The sequence below is a fragment of the Dipteris shenzhenensis genome, chromosome 19 (genome assembly GCF_047967505.1).
Source record: "Dipteris shenzhenensis isolate YYH24624 ecotype China chromosome 19, Dip_SZ_1.0, whole genome shotgun sequence".
In the NCBI taxonomy this organism is placed as follows: domain Eukaryota; kingdom Viridiplantae; phylum Streptophyta; class Polypodiopsida; order Gleicheniales; family Dipteridaceae; genus Dipteris; species Dipteris shenzhenensis.
This window is the reverse complement of record NC_141614.1, coordinates 29036614-29061528: the sequence shown is the minus strand read 5'-3', so window position 1 is coordinate 29061528 and position 24915 is coordinate 29036614. Positions and strand designations below refer to the sequence as shown.

The 24915-nt window shown below is 41.8% G+C and overlaps 1 protein-coding gene across 1 annotated transcript; it reads right to left on the bottom strand.

Annotated features, from left to right (window-relative positions):
• Nucleotides 1–667: 667 nt before the first annotated feature.
• Nucleotides 668–3004, bottom strand: LOC147890314 (uncharacterized). Its single transcript, XM_087390363.1, has 3 exons — nucleotides 2743–3004; nucleotides 2206–2335; nucleotides 668–1995 (listed from the first exon to the last, which is right to left on the bottom strand). Exons 1-3 carry the CDS (start codon nucleotides 2873–2875, stop codon nucleotides 852–854), a joined length of 1407 nt encoding a protein of 468 aa, XP_087246489.1. The 5' UTR covers nucleotides 2876–3004; the 3' UTR covers nucleotides 668–851.
• Nucleotides 3005–24915: the final 21911 nt, after the last annotated feature.

The following is a 24915-nucleotide window of genomic DNA, read 5'->3' as shown; positions in this document are numbered from 1 at the left end:
AACGGACACTTAAAATTGAAAGGTGGATCTATCATACTCAACCATATTTATTATTAATTTTCTAACCCATTGTGATACAATTCTCAATTTGAAATAAGATTCACTTACAAATTATATTTGCTTGAAGCTTTGTGAAATGAATAATTGACTCTTATTAATGTGTACTAAGAAAATTCCCCACATAGGTGACTCTTATTAATGTGTATTGAGAAAATAAGCCACATAGGTGAATCTGAGAAGGAAGAAACTACATCATAAGCAAACCTCTATCCCTACTTTTAAAGAGAATAACGATTCAAGACATCATAAGCAAGCACTTTTAAAGAGCATAAAGATTCATATTCTTATACAAATAATGATCTTATATAGTTCATCCAAGTGGATTATTATTACGAGTGTTTACTAAGAGAAATGTTCGTGAGGTTGAAATGAGATTTAAAAAACGAAGCCAAAGCTCCAAACAACAAAAACATAAGCCTGTTTCCCCCAAAAAAAAAAACGTGAAAATTAGCTAGATAGGCAAGTTTCAAATCTTCCCTTAATGAGAGCTCGTGTCACGTGTGTATTGAGAAAAGGCAAGCATGAAAGTCGTGAAAAGAGCTAGTCTAGACCAAAATTGTAAAGGTATAAAAGCTTAAGAAATCTCTCTCTCTCTCTCTCTCTCTCTCTCTCAAGATGCAAGTGCATCAGCCAAAGCTCTTTAACATTGCACTCTGCTGTGGATGATACACTGGCATCATAGCTTGCATTTCCGGCCTGCCCGTAATCTATCTTCCTAAAGTTTTTGCCAGAACATTCTACCTTCGTCTGGCTTCAAAGAGAAAAAGTACTCTGTAATTGAAATCGGATCATCAATTGCAGTATGACTGGATCTGATCATCCAGCATGGACACCAACCTCTGCAGATCAGGCAACGAATTCTGTGAAGCGGGTGGGCAGCCGACTGACTGTGATCCCTCTGTCCAGAAGCAATCCAAGAGCTGTGTTGCCCATGGCCCTCGTATATTAGAACTGCTATTTGGCGTTACTTGATTTGAATCACAGAGTGAATTCTCGAGCGGGTGATCCAAACTCCAAGTATCTACTAAATCGCTCCACAGTGCTGGATACTGTTGCTCTATGAAAGCTTGAGCTGATTGTTCTTCAGATTCGGTGGACGAGCCAGTTGTCGTTGCTGTCATGGTTGACGAATCCCATGACAAGGGGAGGTTTCTCGAAAATTGGCAGTCTTCCGATTGCTTAAATTTCTTCGCCCTTGATTCCTCGATAAGCGGGGGCGTAGGATTACCATGATTCCGGGATAAACTTGGAAGGCAGCACGAACTTGTGCTCTGGTTAGCAACCGCTTGGTGGTCGCTAACAATTTTTCCTTGTTGACCGGTGTACAGGATGGGCGCTCCGTCAATAAATTGCGCGTTACATAGCAAGGAACTCATGGTTTCCGATTGCAAGTTCTGGTAATAGCACAGCGGGAGCTGAGGGTTCCGAAACTCTGGCTTCGACTCGATCAGTTCTCTTGTGCACACAGAACCTTCCGAATCGTCTCCCGACCGTGAGAAACTGGTCAGGGAGTTTATACGAGTTACGGGAGATCCAGCATTGAGAATTGACTTTAAATGTTCTTCCGTTCTCCCGACATCAAAGGGACTCAAACCATGCGCCTGTGTAGCTTCTGGCTCAACGTCCAGCTCAGGCTTTATCAGCGTCTTTGTTGCCTCCAGATTCCACTTTGGAAGTTTATCTCCGTCCGCCTCAGACTTGACAGAATGTTTATCTTGGCGTGTTAAATTCCCAATGTTATTCTCTGCGCGAACGGCAGGAACTACGCGAGGAGATTCATGGCGACGTTGGTAATCTGCGACCGCGGGTGCCAAAGGTCTGTGCGTACTGGGATCGATTCCCATTTGCTTTAGTTTCTTCTTTATGCGTGTGTTCCAGTAGTTCTTTATCTCGTTGTCTGTGCGGCCTGGTAGCTGAGCAGCTATTCTCGACCATCTGCAATGACGATGATCCAATAAGCGAGCAGAATTAGCAAATCTTAATGCAAGCTCCATGGCAGCGTGGCTGCCTGGAATTCTAATTCACAATGCACAAGCAGGAGGATGCAACTAGTCAAAGTTCTTCATCAATCAAACATTCAACGAAGGGAGGGGCAACGAGCTAGTGAGCGCATGCAAAGTCCATGATCGATCGTCTTCGCCATACCGGTTGCCCATGGCAGCATGAAGCCGTATAACGAGGTCCTCCTCGGCATCTGAAAGCATGCCGCGTTTCAAGTCGGGGCGAAGGTAATTGGTCCATCGCAAGCGACAGCTCTTTCCGCAACGGAGGAGACCTGAACACAAAAAAAAGTCCATGTGCACAGAAGTCAAAACATGAAAAGTTGCAAAACGCGAGACAATCGGTGACGAAACAGAACAATTTCACGAAACAAAAAGGCGCAATGATCGATAGGACACCACGTTTAAAGGACAATATATTAACGGAAACGATTGACGGAAAGGGTGCATTCGACGGAAAGGATGCATGCGGATGCAGCCTGAGGCGTGTAACGAAACTCAGACAAAACGGCATGCATATGCATTCCATTCCCGAAGCCTAAGGCGAGCCTTGCGAAAGGGAGAGAGACGCAAACGGGCAAGCAGCAGGCTTCCGTAAGGATATAATTCTGAGGCCATGCATTCGAATGCCAAAGGGCTGGCAAACGATTCAAGCGAAAGAAGCAAAAAGAAAAAAGGATACCTGCGAGCTTGGGGACCTGGCGCCAGCAGCCATGGCCATGGAGGGAGATGAAGGAGACGAGCTTGAGGTCTTCGTCGGCGGTCCAGGGGCCTTTTTTGACGCCGATTTTGTCACAGCAAGGCTGGCGAACCATGGCGAAGATCACAGGAGGAGGAAGAAGGAGGAGGAAGCTTGAAAGCTTGAAGGTGAAGAAGCTTGAAGCTTGAGGGTGAAGCTTGAAGCTGAAGCTTTCAAAGCTTGAAAGCTTGAAAGCTTGAAGGTGAAGAAGACGAAGAAGAAGAAGATGATGAAATGAAGAAGACGATGAAATGAAGAAGTAGTAAACATTCTAACCCCTGCCCGTCCTTTTTTACCGTGTCCCTGCCCGGCCGGCAAATCTGCCCGCCGGGAAACCTGCCCGCCGGGAAACTTTTGGCCGTGTTTGTTCCCCTTTTGATTTGGCGCCGCGGGCCGCCTTCACTTCTTGTCCTCCACGTGTCGCCTATGCAGCCCCCCAGCCCGCCTTCTGCATGCCTCCTCCCTCCACGTGGCCTGCCGCATGGCCCACGCCCCTGTACATAAGACTCGCCGTTCCCCCCCGCCCCTCCCCCGTGTGCCTTTTTGACTATCTGCCACTCATCATTTGAAATTTTGCAACTTATAAAAATTTGTTCTTTTTGCTTTCAAAATTTCCATTTCATAGACGAAATTTTCGCCCCAATTTTTATTTTTTCTCTTGTGAATATGAAAAAGGATAAAATTTTCACTGATATATAGATACTTAAGGATTTTTGGTCCAATGTTGAGATTCTTTTTCGTTCAAACTTGCTGAATTTCGGTCCCTTCAAGTTGAAGTCGAACTCAGAGTCATATTTTTTCCTTCTGCTGCCTTCCAATACCTATCCCAAAAATTTCACTTAGCCAACACGGCTACTCCAACCTCCTTTCTATCGAAAAAATGTATTCTAACCTTTCTCCACACACAAAACAAAAGAAACCATATCAATCCAATTAACATACTAGCGTGTTTGTACATTTTCAAACTAGCCTAGTCAAGAATCCTTCTGGAAACATCTTCAACCTACCCCTTCATCCCTTTTGTCACTCTATTGACCAATCTTTCACATTGCTACTCTTCTCATTTAAAGATCATCACTTTTACACTTCCAATCCCTCTCAATATAACTTGCACAGATTTGGTGACCTTGTTTCTTTGATTCGGCCCCACCATTATAGAGGCCATTATAGGAGCAACCAAGTGTTTACATTTTTTTACCAAATGCCAACTGAATGTGTGGTAACCATTAACATCCAGATATTACACCTCGAATCCCACTTGAGCAACATACAATATCCACATTTTTACATTATGAAAATTTACAGGTCACATGATTTTAACATGTTATATGACAAGCGTGAAAACAATCAAAAGGGGGCCACTTCGCATGTGCCATACTTACATAACGTAGAAGCAAGGTACTTCATTATTGACTCTTCACATGTTCACGTTCCCTTTTACTTTCATAAAAGTTTGGGAAGCTTTACTATAGATACCATTTTTTAAGACCTTTAAAAGCATGCATTTTATCAAATTCAAAAATAGAACTCGTGGTATCCATCACATTTATTCAAGGAAAATCTAAAGTATAATATCATGATAATGGATGTTTAATCCTCATGGTTCACTTTGGAATTTTAGCTAGAAAATACAAACATAATACTTAAGCCTAGAAACAAAAATTCAAACACTCCTTAGGGAGATGAGCAAGGGCATCGAACTACTAGCACAATTGAATTATGGCTGGTACCAAATGTATCTCAATACGTAAATGTCTTATCTTCTCTTTCTATGAAGAAAAGCTATGGATAGAATTTGTAATAATCAAAAGGGTATAGAAGTAATGGTGACTAGTTTATTGCCAAGTTAGAAACTGCCAAATAGGGATTTGCCATATACAAAAAGTAGTCCATGTGCCTTGGAGTATGCCACTCTAGAATCTTGATGTGTCATTGTTTAAAGAAAATTGCATAAAACAATTACTCAAATGGCCCTCTCATCAATATTTCTCTCTAATGTTACATAGTTATTTTTATTTAGTAACCTATCATCTTGCTTTTGTTACATGTGTTTCATATGGCAAAATCATACCAATGCATATATGTAGACTTCATTTTAAGGAAGCCTTTTGGTCTTGTCATTCTAGTATTATGAAGATGTAAATAAAACTATTTGGATTGTCATGATAGAATCATGTGTTTTAATCATGTTTTAATCTTTCAAAAGTTTTCGTTATAGTGTCTATATATTTCTTGGATATATTATTTTTTCTTATGTAATACACTTCTTGAACATATTACTTTTACTTATGCTTTAAAATTCTATTTGACAACATAGCTCGCAACATTCTTATCATAAACTTGGAAAGTCTTATAAAGCATTGTTATGACAAGTCAACACAAAGTTCTACCCATAAATTAGTGGATAATTTGTGAAGAGGAAGTTTTCATATTAACCAAGATTGTGGAAAAGCTGAAATATTATTTATAGTATATGCCTCAAAAGATTACTACAAAGTTTCAAGGAATCAGGTCATAATTATGTGAAGGAGATATTTAGTCTCACCACGTACAATAACTTGCTATTTTGAATGCATTATCAAAGCATCATTCACGTGCAATAGCTTTACGCAAATTTAAAACATTTAGATTGACTTTGTCATTAGCAATTAGTCCTTATCATACATGACTAAATTGACACATTGTCATGGAAGTATTTACATTAATATATTGTATTTTTCCTTATATCGCATCCACATCTCTTTACATCATAGGTAGCACTATCTTCTTAGAACTCAAATGTCCATGGAGCATCCTTGTACAAGAAAAAATGATGAAAGCAATGGATTAGGATCGAATTTACTCTTGTAAAACATGGTACTCCCATGTTGGAATGGTCATGTTGCTCCCACAAAGAAATCTAGGAAGTTTTTGAGGATGCATGGCCAATTACCAGTCATGTCTAATTGTCAAATCTAGGCAAGAGCAAGATGTTCCACTTATCATTTTGTAATAAGAGTCATTTCAATCATTTATGTTTGAAAGTTATTAGCGAGAATTTGTGCTTTGCTTAGCTTTCCTATTGATTGGGTATATCAAGGAGATCAATGAATATGAAGGGCTAGATGGCTAAGTCAGCAACTAGCCCAATGAATATAGAGCATCTCCTCTAGACGTTGTAAGATAAAAATTCCCCCACAATTTCTTTCACTTTTGTTGCTCCATTAGCGAAGAGTTGCTATCCACCCCATAGAGAGACATATGGTGTTAGCTTGGCAATATGGTTGTGGGAGGGGTAAAGAAGAGAGTGATTAATGAGGAAGTCTATGAGGGGAGGGGCCCCTTCCCTCTTAACATACCTATCAAACATCTTCATTTAGCCTAGTGGTAAGGCCTTGAGAGTGCATACTGGATGTCATGAGTTCCAGTTCTCCCTTTAAATGATGTTTTAAAGCTGTCCTTTGAGCTTAATTGGCATAATCCCACTTTCGATCTATATGAGAACAATTGAATTTTTATATTTATGCCTTTTAATTACCTTTTTCCTTAGATTAAGCTATATGTGGAATAATTTGTTGAGATTAAGGGCATTTTGAATAGGTGGATGGAAAGTAAGGTTAGCAAACTAATGTTCCACACCATTCCATATTGGCCCTCTGCTATGATCTCTTGCCTCCCCCTAGTGTTGCTAGCTTAAAGCTAACCATCTAAAGGGGGATGGGTGGTTGGTGGGGGGGTATGAGGATTGTGTTTCATTCCTTGGTACTAAAGATCGAAGGACAAGCCCACCTCTAAGCACTTCCTTTTAAGAAATGCTTCCATTGTTGGCCCAATAAGGTTTCCTTGGAAGGAAGGTCATACCTTTATTAGAGCCATGTCCCATGCTCAAGAATGCCCATCAAATAGAGATTCTGAAGGTGATGCCCCATTGAAACCTTTCATCCTATCCATGTGTAGAAAAATCGAGCATTTATAAAGGTGTAGGCATCAATCAATCGCAGATATAGGTACCCAACTTATGAGCTGCTTCACATAGAGCCTAATGAGAGCAGACTATAGGTACGTACACAATCATTGTTATACCCAAAAACCCCAAGTTTATTAAACTAAACACAAAATATAGCTCAAAGTTCGTTCAATGCTCCAAAATGAAAAGTTTTGCTACTCTTGTGAGCAACCCAATGGCACACTAATTTTGCGTAATTGAGCATTGAAACTTCTCGTGTAATGAAAATTTTTGGCGAATGGAACGGGAACTTTTAATTTGCGGGACTTAAGTGCCATTTATGGATAGGAGGGGGTTTTTAAATACTTATCTAATATAATTAATAAATTAATTATGTTATCTGGAGGGGATTTTTAAAAACAAAATGGCAATATGTATAATTATGTATGGAAGAGGGAATTTAAATATTGGCTTGCTTGGATGTGTAACATGGTTTTTTATATAGTGGCATGGAGCATTCAGAGTTAGTGGTAAGAAAATTAAACTTATGGCCCAAAAAAAATGAATGGCACTTAAGAGAGCTACGTAGTCGTAATCCATCTCTTGAGAGAGAAAGTAAGATATTAGACTCCATAGGGATTGTCAGATTACAAGGACACCCTATTTTGAAGGCTGACATCAAGCTTTTGGGCGATGAAGCCTTGATAATAGGAGTTTCATAATTTTAGCATCATCTCCACCTATGAAACTTGAATGCGAACTTGATATTCCATAAGAGACGATGAGAACTTTGATAGGATCCTAGCGAGCCTTGTTCCCACGTTTGCTCTTGTTTTCTAGCCTAAAAATGCTCCATAAACCTTTCATGCAATGCGAGAGTGCTCTCTAAGGAATTACCTCAAGCAACCTCATGTAATGGAACTCCTATCTTCATGGCCTCTTAGAATGTGGCGACATGCATGGCTGATTGGATGCAAAACGGATGTTTGGGGCTTGGAGGTGTGGCCACATGCAATAATGGAAATGGGTGTGATGCCATTGAAAATTATGATCCATTCAGACAAAATTTTGGATGTTCAATGGAGGCGACAAAACCCACCCCCCAAAACCCTCCTAAAAGCTCCGAACGGCTCATGGCAGTGCTCTGGGAAAATTTTGCAGGTGGGAGCGAGAAATCAGTGTGGCGGGTGTGCTCTTCATCCATGACACATGCACCCTCCAAAGTTGGATGGTCGAGGTCTGCATGTGGCCGTGCTCTAAACTTTAAAGTGTTATAAAAGCTGAGCGTGGTAAGAAACGCTCGTGTAACATGGATAAAGCCGACGACGTGTGAAGGGGGATATGTTGTCAAAGGGTTTGGGAACGTGGTGCTTCTAGAAGGGCACGAGTGCGGCTGCGGGCATTCCCACGCTGACCATCTGAAGGACGGCGCCAGGCGGCCACGGCCTCTTGAATCAAAGACCCTGCCCTCTACGGCCGTTACCCGTTTCAAAGTTTTGCCTCTGACGCGTGCTGTCGTGTGTGTGCTGTACGGTTACGACTCGAGTCATTTAGTCCATCACAATCTCCCCATCACGTTTATATTAGAATACCCCTTTTTTAACAATTTCATCGAAACGCATGCCTCTTCTACGCTTCGACTTTTGAAAAACCACCCTCACCAGTTGACTCACTCTCCCATCGCCTTACCTTGTAAGGCTTGCAAATTGTTTTCTTGTAGCCTTGCATGATAAGGCCACCACTCTAGAAGAAAACGACTTTTCTCCATGTCCCTTGCACCGTGTGCTCCAAAGGATTTTCTCATGTAAGCAAGATGTCAATATCTTTGCGTATTTCTCGTGTAAGCAAGATGTTGGTATCTTAACGGCAACGAGCACACCAACTTGAGCAAGAAGCATTGCTTGCTCCCTTGTGTCCTTGCCTAAAGGCTTGCCAAACAATCTAGTCAATGCTTGTGGCTTGTGAGAGGTTGAAAGACCTCACAAGAAGATGCAGGTGGAAGAAAGGCCCCTATTTAATGCATGTGTGATTTTCTTGACTCTATAGGGCTTGCTAAATGATCAAATCAATGCACGCAGCTTGTGGGAGGTTAGAAGACATCACGAGAAGATGCGAGGGGAAGGAAGGCCCCTATATTTAATGCAAGCGTGATTTTCTTGACTCCATAGGGCCTCTTTTTACCATGGCTTACCCTATTGAAGGTACACTCAAAGTCATTGGAACAAGTGCTACAACCTTCTTTTTTCATATTGATCACAATCACAAAAAAGTACTGTGCGTAAGTTGTAGCTTTTTGAATAAAAAAGGCATGACTAGGTAAAATTACAAGCATTTATCACAACAACCTATTAGTAATATATTATAGCTCAATTGCAAGCATTGAGGGCAACCACTTATGATGTACAACTTGGGGTTTAAAGTCAAGTGCATAGAATAATTCCGTAAACAAAGGCTAACAATAATCCTGCTTACAAATTGCCAATTGCAACTTGGAGGTTCTTCGTTACTAAATAGTCAAGCCATGACAACCTTAAAAAAAGGAAGAAAAGTATTACATAGTCAAGCCATGACAACCTTAAAATCAGAAGAAAAGTATTACATTCTGAAATGATGGGTATGTGGAATGAAGGGGAAGAAGTTGTTGAGGGCATTTCATGCTTCAAAGAGGTGTAAAGAAATTAATTATCAAGAGCTCTGGCTTCAAACATGTAATTATGTCCTTTTATTATATCTTTAAAGTAGGAGTCAAAGTAGCCTTTTTGTTCACACTAAATGGTAAGATAGTAAGGAGGTGACTTGAAGCAACATCAATGCTCAACAAATGGAAGCCTCCATGTATCTTGGCCATTCATACTGGTATCAAATAAATTTAAAAGTTTTTGAAGTACATAATGTCATTTACAAAAGGGTCAATAATTCTAAACTTAATAAATTTAGTAGTTTTGAAGTTCACAAGAAATGAGTCTATATTAGCATGTTGAATCTTTTAAAATGTTGATTGTTAATAAATTTAGTAGTTTTGAAGTTGACAAGAAATGAGTCTATAAATTTTTTGAATCTTTAAAATGTTGATTGTTGATAAATTTAGTGGTTTTAAAGTTCACAAGCAATGAGTCTATTTTATTTTTTTTAATCTGGTAAAAGGTTGATTGTTTTTTGGACAAGTGTCATGCTTTACAGTATGTGATCATGGTGATAGATTTGAATATTGGTTCACTGCCAGTGAGTATAATGTCATCCACATATAGTACCAACATGACCGATTCTGATTTTTGCTGCAGAACATACAGATTTGGCTCTGTATGAGTGTTTACAAAGCCTAGGACATCAAAAACTGATGTATTTTCTAATACCACGCATGAGGTGCTTACTTTAGCCCATATAGAGCCTTCTTGAGCTTGCATACCTTGTGCTCTTGTCCCTTCACCTCAAAACCTTGGGGCTGATGTACATAGACCTCCTGTTTAAGATCTCCATTGAGGAAAGCGGTCTTGACATCCATCCGGTCCACTGACCAACCATAAAACACAGCAAGAGAGATGACAAAACGAATGGTGGTCATCTTGGCCACTGGAGCAAATGTCTCCTCATAATCTATCCCCTCCTCTTGTGCATACCCCTTGGCAACCAAACGGGCTTTGTATTTCTCAACTGTGCCATCTGAATGGTATTTCACCTTATAAATCCATTTCGTGCCAAACACATTTTTCCAAATGGGCGCACCAACCAAGTCCCATGTGGCATTCTTCTCAATGGATTTAATCTCAGCTTCCATAGCTTTCTGCCATGCCGGATTATGCTGAGCATCCTTGAAGCTCTGGGGCTTATTTTCAACTTCCATCACTGAGGTCATCAAAGCAAAATTGACCTTTTTTTTATTTTTCTGAGTGTTGGCCCTGGTTTTCCCCAAAGTAGGCTGTAGCATCTTGAATGGTCAACCTTGCCCAACGTGGAATAGATTTCTCTGCTATACCACTCGGAGCTGCATCAACATCTTTTGTGGCCTCACGACGTTAATAATGCCTCCAAAAATGAGGCTGTCTATTCTCATTAATTGGCTGCAAATCTAAAACATTCGAGGGAGAGCCATCCTCAACATGTGGCAAGCCATCTGAACTATGAGAAGTAGCAGGGGAAGCATCAGGAGACTCCGTCTCATCATCCTCAAACTGGATGATGTCCAAAGAGGTGTCATCATATGGTGGCAAGTCTACACTAGTGGGTTGCATGCACTCATTCTCAGCAAAGAGAACATCTCTGCTGCTTATTACCTTCCTGGTAGTGGGATTATAAAGCCTAAATCCCTTGCTTTTAGTGCTATACCCCACGAAAATGCATTTGACACTCTTGTCATCAAGCTTTGTCCGATGTGCATCTGGAACCAAAGCATATGCCACTGAGCCAAAAATTCTGAAATGACTAACCTTTGGCTTAAAGCCATACAAAGCCTCAAATGGAGTCACATTAACCAAAGCTTTGGTAGGGCATCTGTTCTAAATATAAGTGGTTGTCACAACTGCTTCTCCCCAAAATGCCTTTGAGACTCTCTTGAATTTCAGCATGCATCTCGTCATTTCCATGAGAGTACGATTCTTCCTCTCAAGGAGTGGATTCTGCTGTGGTGTGTAAGGGCATGTCAAGTGATGTTTAATCCCATGCTGCTTCAAAAATCCCTGGAATGCATGTGACATGTACTCTCCCCCTCTATTTGAGTTGAGTATTCCAATTCTAGAATTGGTTTAGCTTTGAACTCCTAAAATCAATAGAACACCTCAGATTTTTCTTCATGAGAAAAAGCCATGTGAACATGGAGAAGTCATCTATAAAGGTCACAAAGTACCTTGCTCCTCTATGCGTGGGAATAGTCATTGGGCCACATACATCATTGTGCACTATCTGCAACACTCTGGTTGCCTTGACCCAATTCTTGCCTTGTTTACTGAATGGCAAGCGATGCAATTTGCCAAGTGCACACCCCTCACACACTTCATTTGCTGGTTGCTGTAATTTTGGCATTCCCTGAGTCATATTATTGATGTACAAGTAGTACAACGCCCTGTGATGGACATGTCCAAACCTGGCATGCCATAAATCAGCCTGGGAAGTGTTTGCTACAGCCAATACCTTCTAATCATAAGGCTGAGCATCAAGCTTGTATAAGCCTCTGTCATATGTGCCTGTTGCTACAACCTCATACCCTTTCTTTGGATCCTTGATCCTGCATTGGTTATCCTGAAATTCGACCAACATATGTTGATCATGGGCAATGTTCGAAACTGAAATCAGATTTTGCCTCAAATCTGGAACATACCAAACATCTTCAGATATACTTAACTTTCCCATTATCAAGCTGAATAGGAATGTGCCCAACTCCGATGATGTCTTGAGAAGCATCATTGGCACACGTAACCTATCTGCCATGAACAGGTGTGATGCTCTCAAACCACTCCTAGCGAGGAGTCATGTGCTTAGTAGCACCACTGTTGATATACCATGTATCACTTGCAACAAGGGAAGCATTCCCCTGATTGATTTTCAACATTAAAATCCCCCTTGGCATCCACCTTCTCATTAAATGCAGCAAACACAAAATCTCTATCACCTTGGGCAAGATGAGCTTCACCATGTGCATCTGAAGCGCGAGTTTTAGTGGGGGCAACAAAATTACTGCTAGAGCTGTCCCTTTGCCTCTTCTTTTCATTGGCAATCCTTTTCTGACACTCTGCGATGTAATGCCCTGGCTTCTTGCAATAATTGCATTTGCCTTTTTCTGATTTTTGCTTGAACTGCTTGCATTCCCCTCCTTGGGTTGAGTTGTATGATGGTTGTGTTTGGGCTCAAATTTTTTCTGAAATTTGCCCTTTCCACCCATGGCAAGCGCTTGCTCACCCTAACGAGAGGCTTTGGCAAAATTTGAGCATCTCTCCTCTTCCTGCAACAAAAGCCCAACTAACTCGTCGAACAAGAGTGGGACTGCCCTGAGAACAATGGTCAATGAAGTGACGAATGTGCCATATGAGGGCACTAAGCTATTGAGAGTAATAGAGACGCTCTTCTTGTCTTCTATTTCCTCATCAATACTTGTGAGCTGATCACGTAGATCAGTGATCCTGGCAATATGATCATTGATGGCCTGGCCTTCCTGCATTTCAAGATCCTTGAGCTGATTTGTCAAGGCAATGGCCCTTGTCTCATTCTTAACATGATACATGTTTGCCAATCTTTCCCATGCTGCCTTTGCATCCTTGCATGACTTGATAGTCATCATAATGTGCCTCTTCACATTTGTGGCAATCAAAAACATTGCTTGGGCACTGTAGCAGTCAAACTTCTTCTACTCCTCCATCGATACTATGGGACTAGCAGGAGGGACTATAGCAGTTTGATGTCTGCCTGTAGTCTGACCCGAAGAAGCTGTGCTAGATGTAGATGAGCCTACTAGCCTAATCTCAATCCCACTAACAATATCCCACAAGCCCTTACCAACCAAGATGTTCTTAAGCATGAATGACCACACAAGGCATAGTTTGGTCCATCCAGCTTGTCACCCTCGGACAAATTGCCAAAACTATCTGAAAGAATTGACATGATGCAAAATGGGACCACAAGCTGCAAATGTACTTGCAAAAAGAACTGCAAGTCCCAAAAGTGCAACTGGCTACAAATGTGCTTGCTACTCAGAAATGCCACTGACTGCACAATGCAATCACTGCAAAAATGGCATCAACTAATCATGGCACTCTACTGCAATCTGAAGTGCAATCCCAAGCTAAAAATGCACAACCCAAATCTGAAATAGCGCACCCACGAGTGCTCAAATGCATCCAATGGAGCTCAAAAGCATCCACAACTGTAAAGTAACTACAAATGCACCCATCAATGTAGAGTATCTGCAAATGCACCTAAGAGTGCAAGAGTATGGGCTACAAAAACAATCCCGAAGCAAAATGCACAGCTCAAAACACTTACTAGAAGTGCAACTTGGCCTGAACCACCTGCAAAATAGTCCACTAACTGTGTGGGCAAGCTGGAGATGGCAAAGGAGCTGAATGAAGCTGTCGGGAGTACTTCTAAACACAGTACACATGTAGAGAAGAGCCTAGAGAAGTATGGAGATGCCTAGAGCTGTTGGCACACACTCGGGAGATACTGGAGCTGAAAAAGGTCCAGATCTAAGTAGAAACGCCCAAAAACAACCAAAAATTACTCGAATCGCCTTCTAACAAGTAGTACGAGCTCGAAATCAGGTTCCAACAAGTCATACGGACTCACGAAATTATACGGACAAATCCGTACGGATTGTACAGACAAAAAAAACCCCAAAAAAATTTCCTGAAATGGTGCGAGACAGGCTTGTTTGTATGCGGGCAGCTCCGAAATTTCAAAAAACGTCAAAATCAGACCTCAAAAGGTCAAAAAATAGCTGCCGCTGGACTATTGAGGGCCAACCCTTTTCCTTTTAGCACTCTCCCACTCTTTACATAAAAGGGCTCTTGGGCCCGTAGGGTGCCAAGGCATATATCTATTCTTTCCATCTCTCCCTACTAGCAGAAATAGCACTTTTGTTAACCATATAAGAGCGCTTGGGACACGCCTGCAATTAGGAGGTGTTCCTAATCGGCTCCCAAATAGCGCTTGTGTTAGTGTCGTGCCTCTAAGCCCTAAGCTATTTGGGGTTCAAACCCCCTGTAGGAGGCTCAAAACCTGGAGTGGCGAGGCTTATCTCCCGCAAGACACTTAACCATAGCTTGCACAGCTAGAACCTACAACCTGTCAGCTGGAACGTCCAACTTGTGCCCATTGCCTGCAATCTTTGGCCTTGGGGTACTCCTTGCATGAGCTTGTGCTGTACTCCTTCCATTGCTGAAACCGTTGAAGTAAATCATGAAGCCTAATCACCTCTAATCACTGATTACCCTGCATTCGACGAGACTGTACTCTGTGGATGTTAACATGCCCCCCTTCCTGTTGCTGATCCGCCTCCCTCGGGTCAGCCGTGTTGGAGGAGGTGTGTGGTGAGGACTGTTTGTAGGACTGCATAGCTATTGTGGAGTGAGCCAAGTGAGGTACGAGCGATACTTCCAAAAATGGGTGGCATGCATATCCTCGTATGTGCGGAGGTGGTGTTCGTGTAGATTGTGGACGCGAAGGTAGAGGCAGAGGTCCTGAAATTGCGTAGGACCAATGTCGGGGTTGACAATCTGATTGGTAAGATTGTGGATGCAGTCATCGATGGGGCGACTGTGGGCAAGGAGGTCACAGAGGAGTAAGAGGAGGAGGCAATTGAAGTGGACTGCTGCCACCACAAGGGCGGAATCAAGTACTGAGCCGTACGTGTTGTTGAATGACTGGAGGCCGAAGCAAAATCCCTCATGAGTCATTTCTTTGGGAAAGTTGTTTGTACAACATATTAGGGTCCTTTTGTTGGAGCTCTCAAAATTCTTCCCAAGTCCATCGTCGTTTCATTGGCATGTACAGGGGGCGGATCTGATGATCGATGTGGGCATTGTGGTAGTAGTATGACCAAAACTCCTCTAGCTTTAGGAAGGGAATGCACCAACGAGGCTGTAGACCGGCATCTGCATCGGTTCGTGGGACAGGAGCATCGAGGGTGAGGTTGTATCCTCCTCTTTTGCACGTGGGATGCGCATGTCACTAGTCGTCCAAAGACAAGGTGATGAATTGTGTGAGGGGGCGCACCTCTAAGATTTCATAGAGGTGGAGGTGGGAGCCCTCGAGTTGGCGCTTCCAATGGTGCATAAGTGCAATATCGAGCAGCTCTTTGGAATGATTGCAAGTCGGGGGTTGTAGATGGTGGACTAGTATGTTGCAAGATGCCCTGGAGATTGGATTGTGGAGGCTCGGCCATAGGTCTGCATCCAATTAATGTCTGCTTGTTGTAGAATTTTGGGAGTGCAGATCCACTGGTTGAGTTCCTTGGGCTTTTTGATTTTCATCACATCATTGTCCACTAGATAATTAGTGGACTCTATGATGATGCGGCACCATGCTTGGAAATTCAGTAGAATGGGATGGGTGACAAGAGTTTGTCGGTTAGAGGGGCGGAGAAGAGAGAAACTAGAGGGATGTGGCGAGAATGAGTGACAGGGTCAGCAGAGGATTGTTTAGAGGGCATTAGGAGTGGGGCTATGAGATCTAGGTGGAATATCAAGTTTTGTGCATGGAGTGCGTTGAAGTGCATTTGGAGTGTTTGGGGGATAGTGCGTGGTACGAGTGTGTAAGTGGCAAGTTGTGCGGAGACCTCCCTATACACTATTAGTGCCCGTTCTTGTGCCAGGAGATCTTGTGTGACATGCAGTATTACAAGAGGTTGTAGCTGATTTAGAGAATCTTGTAGATCCATCAGAAGTTGTCTATGTAAGTGATGCTATTGGCATTAGTTGGCAAGGGTACTTATGTGTATATAATATCTTTGTTAATGCAATTCAAGATCAAGGTGTAAACAATCCTTTATTGCCCAGACCAATACATGTTAGAAATGCCAAGGAAAAAACAAATTCTACTGTCCAAGATTTGTTGAGTGGATTCATACACATTTTAAAAAGAAGTTGAATTAAGTAAAAGACAAAAATCTCCATTAACTTGATATTTCAAACCAAAATTATTTTACACATGATAAATTGAAGGAATCAAGAGCACGGTAAAGAAGATGGATTGGAATATCAAGAAAATTTTGCTTTTAGTAAGGGATCCAAAGGACCATGATCTCGTGTCCACCATGCCTCAAAAAATATAAGTAGAATGTGATTTTGAAGGAAAATATTTTAGAAAATACAATTATTTTTAAATAATCAAAGTCAAGGTTTGCTGGATTCACTAAACCCATGACTTAGAACTCAAACCAAGTGGACCCAAGACCTAGAACACGTGGATCAAGGGCCCAAAACTTTAGGCAACAAATATAGGACCCATAATTGGAACAAGTGGGATAGAGATTCGGACCTAAGTGGATATGAGGCATGGAATGCAGGACAAGTGGACCTAAATTCAAGAATTTGAAAATGGAATACATAAATTCAAAATTTGGAACCAGCACACTCGTAATTGGGAGTCAAATGACTTGGAATTAGAGGACACAAATCCAAAACCACTAAATTGGAATGTAGAATCAAAGAAAGAACCTAGAACAAGTGGACTAGGGTCCCAAACCCCGAATAACTAGAACTGAGGCACAAAACTTACGATAGGTGGACCCAAGACTTGAAATCTAGAATGTGGAACATATAGACTTGAATGAAAAACCAATAAAATTGGAACCTAAATCTTAGAACTCAAAATCCACAAGGATTCGTGCTCTTAGATATTGGACTTTATCACATCATTGCAATTCTTGCAAAATACCATTGTGTATGAACCCCATGGATTTTCGCTCTAATAAATCTACGGTGGAATTTATAGCAACATTCCATATTATCATCCTAATTTGTAATCATCAAAGTATAATTGAGATCATGTCCAACATTCACCACAACCTAAAATCTAAATTGTGGAAGTAGGTATGAGAGAAAAACTAGTAAAACCTAGAACCTGAATCAAAGGACTCAAAATCCATGAGGATTTCTGCTCCTAGATACTGGACTTTATGACATCATTGCATTCTTGCGAACCCCATGGATTTTTTCTCTAAAAGATTTAAAGAAGTTTTAGGATAGAATCTATGGTGCAAAACCTACAAAAACATTATCATCCTAATTTGTCATCATCAAAGGATAATTGAACTAATGTCCATCATCCAAAAACTATATATCATCTACTATAGGAAAATGATGTCAATCTTTATAAATTTTGCAAAATAAATTCTAGATATGCACTTATAATTCCATTCTATGGAATATAGGCTTCAATGCTTGTCTACAATTGTTATCATTTTTATCAACAATTCAAAGATTTCGTAAGAATAGAAGTAAAACAACTAGAAAACATAAACTATGTTACACATACTCTCAAATGAAATAATAAGAGCCATAAGACAAAGATAGTGAAGAGGGTTTTGTATGAAAAAATTAAACCCTAGAGCCTACCTGAGTCATTCGTCGCGCTATCATGTTCCATAGTCACCATCACATCAATTGCTTATAACAGTAGCTAACAATTGGTTCCTTGCTTGCATATTTTGCTTTTTAACCATTTCTATTCAAAACATTAATTTAGAACTCAGATCCTATGATCTGAATCTAGGAGAGGACCAATGAACTTGCGTCATAGTAAGTAGATCCAAAAACCAAGATCCCAAACCCAAAACCAAGGACAAGATAACACAAAAATCATGAAATGGAGCAATTGAATCTAGAAACTAGTATCCAAAACCTAGGACAAATGATCTCAAAACCCAAAAAAAGGTGAATTTGAAAACTAGAAGTACTGAACATAGATCTAGAAATTTGGACTCCAAACTCCTCTATTCTCTAAGACTACCCAAACTCCTTTGTTCTATAATAGTGTCCAAACTTCTTTTTTCAGCCATTTGGTTATTGCAGCTTTGTTGAACCCTTGTATGGAAATCTTTGGGATTCAACGAAGGCTAATAGTGAATGTTTTGATCGAAGAGTGAAGCAAGTGAGCTAAATGGGTTGATTGAAGAGCAATCAATAAAAAGGCCAAGGTGAAGCTAGTGAACTAAGCTGTTGACTAAAGAGCAATTGGGTGAGAGGCCAATTGAGCAATCTATTCTCACCCAATTGAGCAATCTATGCTGTTGGCTGAAGACCGATTGGGAAATTGAAGAGCTTTCAACTAAAGAACAATTTTGAAAAGGCCAAGGTGAAGTGGGAAGAAGATGCTACCCCCCTATCTATTAACATTGTGTACCAGATGCCCAACCCCTAAGTAGATGGTGCTATGCAAAAAAAGGAGGTAGCAAAGGACCCCAACTATTAGAGTTAACTAAACTTGTCATACCAAAAAAGGTTCAATCTTTGAGGAAGAGATAGATAACGATGAACATATGATCTGTGAATGTGAAAAGTGTTGTTCGATACAATGTAATGGCACCTACACCCTTTTGGTGGGGAGGTGCAAATGGTTTAATTTCAATGAGTACTACCAATTGTGAATGCCAAAAGAGGGGTGCATGGAGTATGTCCTTTGAGGCGATTGTATATGATTGCTAATTTTTACTAAGTAAAGAAATGATTCCAATTTTGGCTAAGTTATAGAAGAAGAAAATTTCTAGTTCATATGCATACATACCTCTTACTCTCTATTCATCCTTCACTTTCCAAGTTTTTCATTTCCCCATGTCCCCACATTCTATTTTGTAGCATGTTGGTTTGCCACATTTGTTGAAAAGCAAACACCAGGCTAGTCATCAAGAGATGGAAATTGCCCTTTGCACCCAAAACAAAGAGGAGGGACGAGGGTGATAGTCAAAATCATGTTATGTGTTGACCTTATAGTTTTCCACTCTCCATCTCTTCTCTCCCACATTGTGTGATCTTCACCTTTATGCACTTCACTTTTGTAACATGCATGGATGCTATTTTCATGTTAGTTTTGTTAAGAAGAGATACTTTTACATTGGTGAATAAAAATAAGCATTTGAAATATTCACCAGGATTTAAAACTCTTATGAGAAAATTTTAAAGTTTCACCAAGATTTACATATTTTACTTCAAATGTCAAAAGAAAATATATATAAGTGTACTATATTGTATCAATATTGTGAAACTAAAAAAACTAGCTTGAAAGACTTTCACCAAGATTTTATATTAATATATAAGTATAGCTTTGATAAAAAGATCCATGGTAACATGGTATCAAAGCATGGCGCTCTCCTCCCTCTTCCTTCCTTGGTGTTGTTAGATATGCTCAATGCCCCACCATCCTGGTAACCACCAATGGTCCAAGGTGCTCAAGTTGTAAGACCCCCATATGAGGAGAAGCCATGTGTGAGCCTGGGACACTAGATGGATCCTGACTTGCATGTCAGATGAGGTCTATCAATGAGACTGTTGATGCTAGAAAGGTGATTGTGTGGGAGCTCCTTATTCTTGCTGGGGCCTGGGGGATCCCATGGGGGCCAGCGGCCCCCCTGGTGGGGGTTCGAGGGCGAGAGCCTCGAGGTGACGGTATAGGGAATATTCCTTGAATATTCCATGGACAACTAGTCGGTTCCACCAACTAGGTTGACTAGTCGGCTCCACCGACTAGGTTGACTAGTCGGTTCCACTAACTACGTTGATCCGACTACTGCCGCCCTCATAGCTACAAAGAGGCGACCTCCTTAGTCCATTGTATCAGATCAGTTCAGATCAAATCAGATCTTCCAACTAGTAGCTCTTCACCTAGTATGTCTAGATCGCCATCTAAGCTCCACTGTGGGAGCGCACGGCTGGACGGAGCCATCATTTGTACTACATCGGTATTGAAGGAAAATTTTGTTCCTCTCCAGTTTGCTGTGTACTCTCTATTCTTTGTTTAGTTTTTGTTCCGCTACACCGTGTAATTTAACATGGTATTAGAGCCCAAGCGGCTCTAAGGATCAAAGAATCGAAGAGAGGCGAGGGCTTCAACAGCATACGGAGTGATCGCAACAGGAACTGGCTCAAGTTCAGTAGCTGCTGCTGCACCAACAATCTAGGCGTTGAGGATTTGCCCACCAACCTTCACTGAAGGCAAGCTAGATGGTACGAACTACACTTTGTGGAAGTTTAAAATTACTGCTATTCTAGATTCATATGAGCTTCTGGAGATAGTAATGGGGACTACTGACCCAGAACCACAAGAAACCCCCAACCCAGCAAATCTGGGGAGTATGATACCTGCTAATGCCGACCTTCTATGAGCTTGGAAACGTAGGAATGCAAATGCTCTATGTGCCCTGGTTACAAGTACTATTGATAGTGTTTTGACCTTGATTCAGCATACATATAAGGCAACTGTGGCCTGGAACATATTGAAGAGTCAGTATGAGACGCGGAATCAGACAAGGATCCAGAACCTAGAGAATCAACTCGCAGCTGAGAAGTTTAATGAAGGAGAGACAGTGGAGGCGTTCATAACCCGAATCAAAAATCTGCATGACCAGATGGCTGGTGCTGGGATACAAAAGACTTGTGAAGAGCTAGCTCAGCGATGTCTCCGGATATGTCCACCAAGGTCTGATGGACTGGTAACAGCGCTTAACACTCAAGTGAGACCCCAACCATTGTCATTTGAGGAGTTATGTGCTTTACTTATGGAAGAGGAATTGAGGCTTAAAGCTCGAGATGGAGCGAGCAATGGGGATGCTGCGTTCTCTGCCACTACGAAAGGCAAAGGTGATTCCTCCACGAAAGGTGAGTACTCTACTAGTGGTGACAAAAAGAAGGGTGGCAAGAAGAAGTTTCAGGGAGAATGCTCCTACTACAAGAAGAAGGGCCATGTGATTGTAGATTGCCGAGTCAAGAAAGCAGATGAAAAGAATGGTATCCTAAAGAAGACATATAAGGGGAAAGAAACAGCTAACACAACAGAAGCAGAGTTGGATCTATTTCTGGCCATTAAGGAAAAGTGTCCCTCAGTTCAAGAAGCATCAACCTTTGATTCATGGGTGTTGGATAGTGGTGCCTCCCGTCACATGACTTGCAAGAAGGGTCTATATTGTTCCATGCAGCCTCTATAGGAACCCATCACCGCCGTGATGGTTGGAAATAATGCAAAATGCCTTGTTGAGGGTACTGGTACGGTTTCATTTGTTTTTGTAAATGGAGATGTTAAGAAACTATCTAATGTGTTGTATGTTCCACAAATCAAGAGAAATTTGCTATTAGTTGCTTCCATAACTGACCTTGACCATGAGGTGAGGTTCAACAAGAGAGGAGCAAAAATTCTGGATAGTGTTGGCAATCTTTTTTTGGCACAGGAGTAAGGAGGAACAACCTATATGAGCTAAGTGCTCTTACAGCCACTATTGGAGTGGGCACAAGCAGAATTTGACACGAAAGATTCAGCCACATCGGATTTGCAGTGCTAAAGGAGATGCAGAAGCAAGGTATGGTTGCTCACTTACCTGCAGTCATCGCAGAAATCAAAGAACCATGTGAAGCTTGCATGATGGGCAAGCAATAGAGAAAGGCATTCCCACAAGAAAGCAAGAATAGAGCAAACGCTCCTCTAGAGTTGGTGCATGTTGACTTGTGTAGTAAGATGCCTACACAGGCCTTGGGGGGATCTTCCTATTTTTATTGATTGTCGACGACTATAGTAGGAAGATGTGGGTGTACTTTCTTCGCGAAAAGGCACAAGCTTTTGGTAAATTGAAAGAATGGCTACAGCTTGTTGAAAATGAAACAGGGAGAAAAGTGAAGAAAATCAGATCAGATGGTGTGGTGAGTTTGTTTCTATAGAGTTTGGAGATTTTTGCAAGACCAAAGGGATCAAGCGACAAACAACGACACCACATACGCCTCAGCAAAATTTGGTTGTTAAACGTTGAATTCGGACAACCGTGGAGATGGGGAGGTGTATGTTGAAAGGTGTTGGACTGCCAAACCACTTTTGGGCTGAGGCTGTCAATACTGCAGTTTACATCCTTAATCGCACAACTATACAAAGGCACTCAAAAATAAAACACCACATGAGGCTTACAGTGGTAAGAAGCCATTTGTCTCCCACTTCAAAACGTTTGGGTGTGAATGCTATGTGCATGTACTAGACAAAGAGAGAAACAAGCTACAACCAAAAAGCACCAAATGTATCTTCTTAGGCTATTGTGATGAGAAGAAAGCCTATAAGTTGTATGACCGAGAGGCAAAGAAGATCACAGCGAGCCATGATGTGGTGTTCAGGGAGCAGCCACATGCAGTGGAGGTAGAGAAGAGCTCTTCCACTTTATCATCAAGCGAAGAGGTAATTCACTATGGATCTGTCCCAAGAGTTATAAAGGAGGAGGAAATATCAAATGATGAAGGTATAAGTCACCAACCTGTTGTTACACCACCGAAAAAGCCATTGCCACGATGGGTAAGGCAGCTCTACGACCATGATAACTAGATGCCAATGTTTGTTGAGCAGCATGCAGATGGACCAAGGCAGTCTCAGAGAATTGACGAGCAAAGGAAGGCTTCTACTCACATAGTCAATATGGCCTTGATGGTGGTTGAGATTATTGCAGAAGTAAAGGAGCCTGTGAGTTTGGAGGAAGCACTTGCAGACCGAGATTGGAAAAACGCTATGCAAGTAGAATATGGCAGCATCATGAAGAATGAAACTTGGGAGCTGGTAGATCAACCACCTAACAGAAAGGTTATTGGCACCGTGGGTTTGGAAGGTAAAGTACGAGGCCGATGGGACTTTGGAAAAGTGTAAAGCCAAATTGGTTGCACAAGGATTTTTGCAGGTTGAAAGATTTGATTTTTGGGAATCTTTCACTCCGACTGCCAGAATGACCACTATTCGCACAGTACTATCAGTGGCTACTCATAAAAAGTGGCCAGTTTATCAAATGGATGTTAAATCAACATTCTTGAATGGTGACCTCAAGGAGGAGGTGTACGTGGCTCAGCCAACAGGGTTTGAGGCCCCCCATTCTGAGAACAATTTATGTAAGCTCAAGAAGGCTTTGTACGGGCTAAAACAGGCCCCAAGAGCATGGTACCAATGGATAGACAAATTTTTTCATAAATTAAACTTCAAAAGATATGCCTCAGATGCTACTTTGTATGTGTATAGGAAAGGTGGAAAATATGTTGTTATTGTTCTATATGTGGACGATCTCCTTATTACAAGTGACTATGAAGACATGATCTGGTAGACAAGAAAGGCATTGAGCACTGAGTTTGAGATGACAGACTTAGGCTTGATGCACTATTGTTTGGGGATTGAAGTTTGGCAAGAGCCAGGCAAGATCTTCATGTCTCAACAGAAATATGTAAGGGAGATCTTGAAGGCATTTGGTATGTCCGAGTGCAAGGAGATAGCTACACCTATGGAGGTAAATGCGAGGTTGTCTATGGAGGATGCCTCACCACCAGCAGACATCAGAAGGTACAAGAAGTTGGTCGGCTGTCTCATCTACTGTGCAACACTAGATCGGACATCAGTTTTGCTATTGGCGTTTTTGAGCAGGTTCTCCAATAAGCCCCGGGAGAATCATTGGAATGAAGGGATGCGGGTGCTCAAGTATGTGAAGGGCACTCTTGATTATGGCATCACTTATGGTATGGGCACTTCCTTGGCTGGTCATTGTGACTCGGATTGGGGCTAGACATGCTGATTGTAGGAAATCAGTTTCTGGATATTGTTTCTCTTTAGGTTTAGGTATCTTCTCTTGGATTAGTAAGAAACAACCAACAGTGGCATTGTCTTCTACCGAGGTTGAGTACAAGGCAGCATGTTTTGCCACTTGTGAAGCAGTGTGGCTGAGGAGGATCTTATGGCACATGGGAGTGCAAGAGGATGAGGCAACTGTGATGAGGTGCGACAATCAAAGTTGCATGGCCATTGCTAAAAATCCAGTGTTTCATGTGCACACAAAACATATAGAGATTCAGTATCACTATGTGCATGATTTGATGAGGACGAGATAGTGGAATTGGTCTACTATCCAATAGAGCAAAATGGAGCAGATATCTTCACCAAGGCACTTGGGAAGGATCAGCTTCAGAGACTTGGCATTGGGCCGAGAAGGTAGTTCACCTACAGGTGGACATTGAGGGGGGGTGTTAGATATGCTCAATGCCCCACCCTCCTGGTAACCACCAGTGGTCCAAGGTGCTCAAGTTGTAAGGCCCCCATATGAGGAGAAGCCATGTGTGAGCCTGGGACACTAGATGGATCCTGACTTGCATGTCAGATGAGGTTTATCAATGAGACCGTTGATGCTAGAAAGGTGATTGTGTGGGAGCCCCTTATTCTTGCTCGGGCCTGGGGGCCATCTGGTCCCTAGTTGGGGGGTCCCAGGGGGGCCAGTGCCCCCCTGGTATAGGGGTTCGGGGGCGAGAGCCCTCGAGGCGATGGTATCGGAAATATTCCCTGAATATTCCATGGATGACTAGTCGATTCCACCGACTAGGTTGACTAGTCGGCTCCATCGACTAGGTTGACTAGTCGGTTCCACCGACTACATTGATCCGACTACCACCCTCATAGCTATAAAAAGGCGACCTCCCCAATCCATTGTATCAGATCAGTTCAGATCAGATTAGATCTTATCTTCTTGCTAGTAGCTCCACCTACTATCTGTCTAGATC